The sequence below is a fragment of the Malus domestica genome, chromosome 09 (genome assembly GCF_042453785.1).
Source record: "Malus domestica chromosome 09, GDT2T_hap1".
Lineage (NCBI taxonomy): Eukaryota > Viridiplantae > Streptophyta > Magnoliopsida > Rosales > Rosaceae > Malus > Malus domestica.
In genome coordinates, this window is record NC_091669.1 from 10,134,568 (window position 1) to 10,144,981 (window position 10,414).

Consider the following 10,414-nt stretch of genomic DNA (forward strand, 5'->3'; position numbering starts at 1 on the left):
AGAGAGAGAAATGTAGTTTTGTTATTTCATAAGCAAGAAGATTATTACAAAAGATCCCTGATGTCTCCTTATATAGTCTGCACATGTAGCTTATCAACTAAGCCACCTGTGTAACTAATTCTTAACAAACTAACTAACTCCAATAGCTGATGTGGCACTTATGATGATGTGTCAATCACTCTTCAACATTTCTGTTGTTTTGTTTGATTTATTCAGCCTGATGACAAGAAATAAAGAGGGTATGTGAGAGACTAAAAATGATGTGAAAATCAATTCTTCTATTCGTGTTGATATTAAACTATTTGAAATGTTTTTGTAGGTTATATATATATATATATATATATATATATATATATATATATATATATATATATATATATGAGCAACAAAGCGCTAGTTCTTCTATACGTGTTGATACTTTTGGACTTTTAATCAAAATTTTCTAAGGAAAATAAGATCAATTTAATTAAAAACAGTAACTAAATAAAACTGAAGATGTAGTAGCAGGCTAAACATGTTGCTAGTTCTTTTGAACCGATAACTGTTAGGCATGCAATACATGTCTCTTATTAGTTCCAATATACAGCATCTAGATCTTTTTAGACTGAATTTGATTCACTAATTTTTCCAAGTTTGCAAATGAAGAACCCTGCGGACCAGTGGCTTCCTCTGCCAATTTTTTCCAATCCATGGCATTATTCTTCATTCGCGTACCCTTCTCTCCCTCCATTAACTCTCTAACAAGCTTCTCAACATCATCTCTCTTGACATCATTATTGATCTCCATACCAATGCCCCACTTTTTGCAAGTATAGTGACAGTTCGTGGGCTGATCAGCAAAGAACGGCCAACACAGCATAGGCACTCCTGCAGACACACTTTCCACAGTAGAATTCCAACCACTGTGTGTCAAAAATCCTCCAACTGATGGATGGTTAAGGACTAGCTCTTGAGGGCACCAACTCGCCATTAGACTTCTCCCCTTAGTTTCATCCACAAACTCGGGTGGCAAAATTGCTGATCTACCAACTACCAAGTCAGGCCTAATTACCCAGAAGAAAGAAACCTTGCTATTTGCAAGTCCACAACCAAATTCCACAAGTTGTTCCGGGGTCATGACCGTTATGCTGCCGAAATTCACATAAACAACTGAGTTTGGTGCCTTATCGTTCAGCCATTCGAGGCACTCTGTTTCTTCTTTCCACAGGCTATATCCCAGGGACATCAAAGGGTGTTGTGGTATCTGATTGAGAAGTAACTGGAGAGGGCCAACGGCGTAAACAGGTGGAGACATAGATGAGAGAGCATCCAAAACATCTATCTCCAATGCATCAAAGGTATGTATAACAATTGCTGAAGCTTCATGTAGTCTGCGCATTCCTTCAAGTATGAGATTCCAGAGTACATCATTGGGATTTGTTGTTACAAAGTGAGTAGGAAGATCCCTCAAACGAATACTTTTCATTCCTGGTATCCAGTCTACCTCTTGGTCTAAAAAGCCATTCGTGAAGCACCTCTCATCTACAAACAGCCAAGTAATGCTTTATTAATAAAAGGTATCTTCGTTTGCTTGATTAACAAAATACAAACTCTCTCATGGACAATTTGTCTTTTTTTGCCAATGCAACAATTGTCGTTCAAGAACTTTGAAATTAGGACGTCTCCAACAAATTCGAAATTGGGTGCTACTAGATTAATTGGCCATTAGCAACCACCGTTGCTGATTAATAAAAAAAATAGAGCTAATAACCAAATTGTGAAACTGTTATTAGCACTTCAGAAAGTAACCATGTATTCTTCCCTCTCTTTATTTTTTTGGGTAATTACTTATGCTATTTACCACTTTTTCTCACACTGCACATCCTTATTTATTTTTTACTATTGAATTGGTTGAATAAATCAAAGCATAATCAAGTAACAAAAATAAGCATGATGAAATTATTTCCCTTACTTTTTCACTAGGGAGGAGTGTAAGATGAATTTTTGTAGATTCAATAATAGTTTCCTAAAATCTGACCCCAAAAAAAAAAAAAAGTTTCCTAAAATCAAACAATTGCTTTAATTCTTTACCTTTGAGGGGTGCTAGTCCTCTTTCCAACAAAGCAGGATACTGCATATAGCCCATGGTGCTGCTTGCTGATAAAGTAAACAAGAGAATGACGGGGATACCAAGTTGTTGAGCTGCAGGGGTTGTGAATGGCATGAAACCATCTGAAAAAATGCATGTCACTGGAGGAGTACTACTACTATTGTTGAGTTTCTTTATCAGATCAACGAAAGGTGCCAATAAGTTGTTTGTGACGGAATCTGCAAGCAAATTGAGGTCTTGGGTGGCATCTTCATCCGAATCCGGTAGGCCATCTGGGATCGTTTCAAACCGAAAATCATCAGGCAAGCCATAGAGGGACTCGGGTCCTTGAGATTTAACTAACCGCCTATGATTGAACTCGGTGTTGACATAGGTTATACGAAAACCTTTATGGTGGAGAAGTTTTGCTAATTGAAGCATTGCCTTTATGTGACCTTGAGCCGGAGCTGGAATACAAACAGCATGAGGCTTGTTAGAACACATCTCAGATTTGTGGATGTCAGAGTGTATGCTTACTGTATGAGGGTATTTTAACAGCAAACGTGTATGGATCTATGAATTTGTAGTCTGTCTTGAGACAATGAGTGGTGCAAACTTACAAAAAGTAAGGGCCGGATGTCAATAATTTTGGCAGTGCCGATGAAATTCAGAGGGTGATGACAAAAGCTAAATTAAACGAACAAACTAAAAATGGGATGAAATAGAAAGCTAGGTCCCCTCCCCCCCCCCCCCCCCCCCCCCCAAAACCCCTCCTTCAAGATAACATTTAAGTGGCAAAGACACCCCCGCCCCCACCCCCCAACCCCTCTTTCAAGATGACATTTAAGTGGCAAAGACCATCACGTAATTACTTTAGTCTAAAGAAAGCATTGCAATTGGCACTATTCCTTACTGTTCATGGCTACAGTCAATTGTTTGCCACTTGATTTCACCTGATTTACAAGGAACCCATCAGATTTGGGCTGGGTTGGAAGGGTAATTATTAGAACTTAGAAGGGTAAATTTGTCCGTAGGGTTCATTGCCTTCGACTTCTTCTTGCTCTCTCTTCATTTCCCTCAACCTGTAGCCCCAGCGCCGCTCACCCCCATTCTTCTTCATCTTTTCTAAAACCTAGCCGTCCCTCCATCTCTCTCAACCCTAAACCATCTTCCCCTTCTCCGTAAAACCCAGAGGCCGAGAGGCCTGAGTCCACATCACAACTCGCCACTCCGGCGAGCCTCAACTCCATCAAACAACCACTAGCTCCCTGGACTCCCCTTTCTTTTCTCTGTAAACACCGAGGCGCACCAACGCCTCTATTTTCCGGCAAAACATGACTACAGCACCACCACCACTCGCTCCATCTCACAGAACCACTATCACTCACTCTGTTCTGCTCAGGAGACACAGGCGAGGCCTTTCACTGTGCACTGGCTCCTGCCACTGTTCGTCGACTTCTCCTACGAGACTCACCTCTCCTGACCTCGGTAAGCCACCCTTACACTCCTCCCTTATATTTTCAATTTGGGATTCGAATTCAAGCTTACATGTCTTTTAGTTTTTCATGCTTCTTTCATCCAATCATCATAGCCCTTTCCTCTCTGTCTCTTTATAAACAATTTCCAATTGGTTTTTAGAGAGAGAAAGTGGCAGCAGCAGCAGTGGGAAGGAATAAGGACTATTCTTGTCTCTGTGATCGTCTCTGCCCTTCGAAGCTCTAGGGTTTGGCTTTGGCTCTGTTAGTTGTTGAGGTAGTTATTAATCCGTACTTTGATTGTAATTTTTTTTTTCAGTATTCAGTAAGTTTGATCAAATGCGTTTCTTTGGACTTGCATAAGTTGTGTATAAAATTGCTTTAATCATCTATTGGGTTCCTTTTGTATTATTGAGTTTTGGGTTTTGCTAGAAATTGTATAAAATTTGACCAAATTGCATAAATTATTGAGCTTTTGTTTGGTATTTTTATGGCTACTATGCTAATTAGTTCATACCCAAAAAGGAGCAGAGAATTAACTGTTCTAATCAGTAATTCCCCACTCTGAGAACTTGAGACCTTGGCTTGGACTGATATGCATTTCCAATGTTTTAGATTACATTGATCTGTATTATTTTAAAGTATATATAAAGATTAGTTTTTAGGTGTAAGCACTAAATATTGGATATATGGTATTTTCAGGTTCTTTGACATCCAATTGCATATAATCTCAATTTTCTCATGCAATTTTTGTCTGAGCTTCGGAATCGTTGAAAATTTTGTCTAAATAATTAATTGATTGAAATGGCTGTTAGTAATGAATGAGGTGTTTACTGTTTTTTGGTGTGTACAGAGCGAAAGATATGTTGTTAACAAGGGCAAAAACAAGATGCAGTTTGCTGCATATAGAAAACAGAGGTTAGTTTGATTCCAACTCCTTTTCTTAGTTTATTTGAATCAGAAATTGGTAAGTTCAAGTCCAATTTGATGATTTCTGGCAGATTCTTTAATCAGTGATTTTCTTAACCCTGATTACAAGTATGAATCCTATTTGATAATGAAATAACATAGTTATTTTAGTTATAGTAAGGATTAAAAGCTTTCTTTTATCTGTCCAATTTTTCCAAACTTAAAAAATTAGGTTAGTTTTTAATACCTTTTTTATACTGCTCAATAAAAAATTTGTTAATCATTTTATTACATATAAAATAAATTTTTTCCTTTTTACATTGCATTTTAAATCTTTGCAAATAACTTGATTCAATATTGTCATATGGTATACATATTTCTATGCTAATGAGCGTATCCAATTTAGTTTAGTTGAATCAAATGTTGATAAACTTGAGTCCAATTCGGTCATTGGCTGCCAAACTCTAAGATCACTAATTTTGGCAATCCTAATGACACACATCAATCCCAATTAACAATGAAATCACATGGTTGTCATACTTATAGTAAAAACTAAGAGTTCTTTCATCTCTCCAGTTGTCCAAAGTTAACAAATTAAATTAGTTTTCTACACCTTTTTCATGCTGATTGGCTAAGAATGTGTGTATCATTTTCATACATGCCAAATAAGATTTCTGCTTTTTGTAATCCATTTCTAATCTTTATAAATAAATTGATTTAGTCTGTTGTTTTAACAGTTTTATTTTTTAATTAATCACTTTCCTTTCTGTTATATCTTTGCATTTTAAATTGAAGTTATTTACTAGAGTAATTATGTTTGTTTGATTGTAGGGATCCTATTGAAAAGCAATGAAGAAGAATTGAATTATTCTATTGCAGAGCTCAAGATAAACTACGCTTCTTTACCAGAAAAATTTACGAAATAAGAGTTGGATAAGATGGTAAGTAAGTGGGTTTGGTATTCAATGTGGCTGTGTTTAGTTAATTTCTGTAGAGTATTAAATGCTTGAATACAAAGACTTTTGGCCTTCTTTGATGTCATAATTTTTGTTCCATCTTCTTTCGAATTTCTGTGCAAATATTTTTGAAGCCCAAGTGATTCAGATTTCAAATTTATGTGTACATTGATAAGTGTGGGTGTAGACACCCAATATGATTCTTACATGGTGTTGCTATGTGGATTTTGACGGAATTATATTGGGGATTGTCCAAATTTTGGTTTAGCTGCAGATGAAGCAAGATCAAAAGGTTATAAATTAGAGGTATAATTTAATTTTTATATTTGATGCATCGTTGGATTAATGAATACAGTAGGAACATTGACTTGGAGTATGTGCTTTCGTTCATTTTTTAGAATGGAAAACTGAATTTTGTGTTTTTATGAGTGTGTATATACTCAGTACTTATTTTAATTACAGTGGAAGTGATTGAAAATTATTGAGAATTAGTAAAGTTTACACACCGAAAGAAATAGATCGAAAATAGCATTATTTAGTAGTAAGGAAAATTAGGGTTTCAATTAAAGGATGGCAGGAGGAGGAGGAGGAAGACCTTTGGGGCAAACACCAACTTGGGCAGTTGTCGATATTTGTTTTCATTTGGTTTTGGTTTTGATCCACATCAAATATTTCATTCATTTAATTGGAAAGGTTTCCTTTCACACGTAATTGGGTTAATTTCATCTTATCAAGTCACTTTCGGGTTTATTATGAATGCGAAATGAATTATTTTGATTAAATTTGAATTGCAATCCTTGCAGTGGTTGACAAAGAGAAACAAAAGAGCTCTCTATGAAGCTCTTGAGAATATGCTATTAGGTTTAACGCACAGTTTTTAAACCTCTTAAACCCTGTTCGTTTTAGTGTTTTGCTTCATTATTTAACATTCATTTGGATTTGTGATTGATATCAACTTGGTCACGTTTTCATACTTGCAAAGCATCTTTAGAGTAATGTCTTTAAACTGTGTCAATTTTTCAATGAAAAACCTTGAGAACCTTATTCAGTATTTGGCGATTAGATGAAACATCAACATAATTTCCCTCGCTTTGACCGATTCTCTGTGATTAAAGTCTGGAAAAATATAGTGAAAAAGGTGCAGCTTTTTTATGGGATTGACAATTTTCGGCTTAGTTTTGGCTAAAAAAGAATTAGCGTGTTACTTATTAAGTTGAGTTAACAAATTTGCAGGGTGCAACAGAGCACATAGGACAAGTTTTCAAACGAGTTAAGATCCAGCTGAAAAGAGCATACAAGATAGATAACTGGTATGCTGCTTTGTCTTTGTGTTGGATTTTTATGTTTAGGTTCTGCTGCTCAATAGACTTTATAGTGTTCTAAATTTGTTTTGTAAATGTGCTAAAAGATTGGACATGTTATTGAATATTAGCCATGTAGTTTGAATTGGATATGTGATTGAATGTTAGGTATTTAGTTTGAATTGATTTGGATATGTGGTTTATTGAATTGGAATTTGGATATGTGCTAATTTGAATTGGATATGTTGAATTAGAGATGTGCTACTTTGAATTGGATAGGTTGAATTGGAGCGTGCTATATTGATATATGATGAACTGATGGTTACAGAACACACACGCACACACTCACCAGTCATCACATACTCTGGGGATGCATAACCATAGGTTCCCACGACTCGCGTCGAAACATGAGTTTTATCACCCTTCGCAAGTTCGAAATCCGAAAGCTTGCCATTGTAATCCTAAAATAACTCATTCATTTAACACATGAAAATTTTGCATTTTCATAATTAAAGTTTTAAATTGTCATCATTCTGTTCAAATGCACCATTTCCGTTTTGTTTCCCTTCTCTCATCTTGCAAACACTCATGTGTCTATTTCCTTTTAATTTCGGTTAATGCAGGTTTTGAAATTTGTGATGATCATTTTCATATTTCTATAAATTTTGAGAGAAAAAAGCATGTGAAAAAGACACCTAAAAGCAGCTAAGTAAACAGTTTAATCAAGAAGCAATTCAGAAGTAGAACCAAATAAGCCACAGTCCAACTTTTGCACACCCTCCGGCGTAATTTAATATCAGAAACCGTCTCCTGAATTCAAGTTTTCCTAGAGCTTCTAATTGTGTGTGCCCATAGTGTCTTTCTTGGTCTACAACCAAGGACTGATTAGTGAGAGCAATATTAGAAACCGTCTCCTGAATTCAAGTTTTCCTAGAGCTTCTAATTGTGTGTGCCCATAGTGTCTTTCTTGGTCTACAACCAAGGACTGATTAGTGAGAGCAATATCAGAAACCGTCTCCTGAATTCAAGTTTGCCTAGAGCTTCTAATTGTGTGTGCCCATCGTGTCTTTCTTAGTCCACAACCAAGAACTAATTAGTGAGAGCTTCAAAAATAGATAGTTATCATAAACAAACAATTGATCACAATGATAATTTGGGTTTATAGTGCTTCTAAATGCTGTTTTAATTGAGTTTTCTGTGTTTGGTCGATTTGTTGTTGCGGATGGGTGATACTTTTTTTTCTTTCAGTTAAGAAACGATGCCTTTCAGAATTTGTAATTTTTTGTTGGGGTTTTTTCAAGCTGCTGTGTTAAAGGTATATGATGTGTTTTTTTCTTTTCGCTTTATTCTTGCTGATTTGGGATGGTTTTTACATTGTATTTTTGTTATGAGTTTGTTGTCCCATTTTTGTAATGGACTTGGAATGAAATGGGATTGGAGGGTGATAAAAATTTCTAGCTAGCTAGGGAAAGGTCAGAGTGTTCAGATTTTGCAGGTGGGATATTAGGGTGAGGGATATTAGGCTGTGCCTTTGGAAGGTCTCACTGCTTTTAAAGTTGAATGGTGCTAACTGAATATAATGCGTTCATTCTTCAGTGTGCGTGAGCGTATGTGTATGCAGTATATGTGAGTGCATGCAGTGTCACTTGGGCCGTTGGCTTTTTGAGGTATGTTCATTTATAGAGATTTTGTAACTGTATTGTTGAATTTTTAATGTATTCTTGGATTTTAAAGGGGCACCATATTTATGGGTTGTTGTACGATTCTAGGGAGATAAAGAGGGGATTGAGAGGTCATGCTAAGGAGAGTATATTACTTGAGAACTTTTTTGGAAACCATCTCTTTCTAATCAAAGACGTTCAGTTTCTTCCCACTCATTGTACAATGTGTTTATATGCCAGCTCACTTGAATGTATATAAAAAAAATTGTTTGCTCATAATTGTGTTGAATTTATTCAACTTAAATGTGTTTTATTCATCCGATTACACCTGAAACATGTTCCCGCAGCAACGCGCGGGTATATTTTCTCGTGAGTACTATTACCTAGTTCCCGCAACTCTACCCTAATAAGTTTTGCATTTCCCTTCATTTGCAGAGGACCCTCACTATGCCTCAATTCTAAATGCGTTATTACAATAATTTAAAGGAGGGAAGTTTTGAACTCGGATTACTTGGGTAGAAAGTTAGAAACCCAACACTTTATCTATTAGGATGTTGGACCACATGGATGACATAGATTTCAATGTGCTAAAAACACGGTATAGTACACCAAATGTCATAATACAAGTGATTGAATACTTGAAAAAACAATTTACAACCATTTGTATTATAACATTTGGTGTACTGAACCGCGTTCTCAGCACTTGAAAACATAATTTCAAAGGCTTAGAACCTTTTGCTCATACCGCCCCTATTTTCTATGCATTTTAGTTCAACACTAGTTATTAGTGCCCACACTTTGCTACAGGATTGAAAATTTTATGAAAGATTATGCAACTTCATTCTCTTCATAAGCAATGTTTGAGTTAATTTTGTTCCACTTAAGCAGCAATGATAAATTGTAGAAAGGTAGAATTAACGTATGCCAAATGTATTTCAATGGCACTAATTATATAGAATTGGAAAGTCAAATAAAACATATATAGCCACAAAATAGTAACTGGTGCAGATGAGATTAATATTTTGTTCAAAAAGTCATGCAACGAGGGGAACATGATAAACCGGTTAGAACACTATGAGAACCAGTTTGGAAGAATTTTCCATAGTGATTCTTTCGTGCAACAACTACCATGAACTTTGGAGACCACCCTTCATCAAGAAGCTTGCAGGCCTGAAATACATACATACATATATATATATATATGTGTGTGTGTGTGTGTGTGTGTAAGAAATTTTAGATTTGAACATTTCCTATTTCCAAGAAAGAATTAGAAAAAACATTTAGACTGGCGAAGGCTCAATTCATTATTTAAGACTTGGTTAAACTGTGATTAACTCACTCCATCCGTAAACAAAAGAAACCCAAACCAAGTTCAGCAAGAATTATTAGGGGTGGTTCGGTATGGGATATCGAACCGAAACCTTAGTCCCGATTCCCAAACCGAAAATTTCGGGATTCACAATTTCAAGACCGATCCCAAACCAAATTTTCGGGAATCCTGAAATAGTTTCGGTATTTCGGGACAATGGGAATCCCGAAATATTTTTGAACTTTTCAGCTTTTCGGCTATAATAACTTGGTTGTGGCTGTGCAGTGAAGTAATCATCATAAAAGAACAGCACCACCTATCCATTAAACAGCACGAAATGAGCAAGACCATTTATTAATTTGAAACATAATATCAAGACATGAGTCATGCCTAATAAATTTCCAGATTAACTATCAATTTTCAGTTTTCACTACTTATTTCAACCACTTAACAAATACACACATTGCCCATAATTATATTCCAAAAAGGATGTTGTGCAAAGCAAACCCAAGTATACAATATACTACAGAAAGTGTTCACCTTCAGCTAAAATTTGAAGCCAGACTAGTGATAAAGATAACAGTAGAAATTATGTTTGGCTTCGGTTGTAGTGATAAACATCTGTAGAAACATGACTCCCATACATTTTACATTATTACATATGTTGATGCACAAAATCAGTGAGAACTTTAGTACAACATAAAGTGTTAAGTTTGTGACCTTCGCTAGATTGCT

The 10,414-nt window shown here is 35.8% G+C and overlaps 1 protein-coding gene and 1 long non-coding RNA gene across 5 annotated transcripts; one reads left to right on the forward strand and one right to left on the reverse strand.

The window, feature by feature from the left end:
- Nucleotides 1–438: 438 nt before the first annotated feature.
- LOC114826966 (7-deoxyloganetin glucosyltransferase-like) lies at nt 439–2,813 on the reverse strand. Its single transcript, XM_070827394.1, has 2 exons — nt 2,071–2,813; nt 439–1,521 (listed from the first exon to the last, which is right to left on the reverse strand). Exons 1-2 carry the CDS (start codon nt 2,570–2,572, stop codon nt 590–592), a joined length of 1,434 nt encoding a protein of 477 aa, XP_070683495.1. The 5' UTR covers nt 2,573–2,813; the 3' UTR covers nt 439–589.
- Nucleotides 2,814–2,941: 128 nt separating this feature from the next.
- LOC103452069 (uncharacterized) lies at nt 2,942–8,649 on the forward strand. Of its 4 annotated transcripts, XR_011571346.1 has the most exons (8): nt 2,942–3,556; nt 3,707–3,820; nt 4,397–4,461; nt 5,284–5,393; nt 6,642–6,718; nt 7,958–8,024; nt 8,306–8,376; nt 8,479–8,649. It is a non-coding gene; the product is annotated as an uncharacterized lncRNA (long non-coding RNA). The 4 variants fall into 4 exon arrangements; XR_011571344.1 differs by lacking the exon at nt 7,958–8,024; XR_011571345.1 differs by having other exon boundaries at nt 8,306–8,582.
- Nucleotides 8,650–10,414: the final 1,765 nt, after the last annotated feature.

Bases quoted from the DNA above. Each gene is read 5' to 3' on its own strand.
- LOC114826966 (XM_070827394.1), bottom strand. From the start codon at position 2,572: ATGTGTTCTAACAAGCCTCATGCTGTTTGTATTCCAGCTCCGGCTCAA. The intron at 1,522-2,070 runs GTAAAGAATTAA...GGCTGTTTGTAG, and splicing joins AGGACTAGCACCCCTCAAAG to ATGAGAGGTGCTTCACGAAT.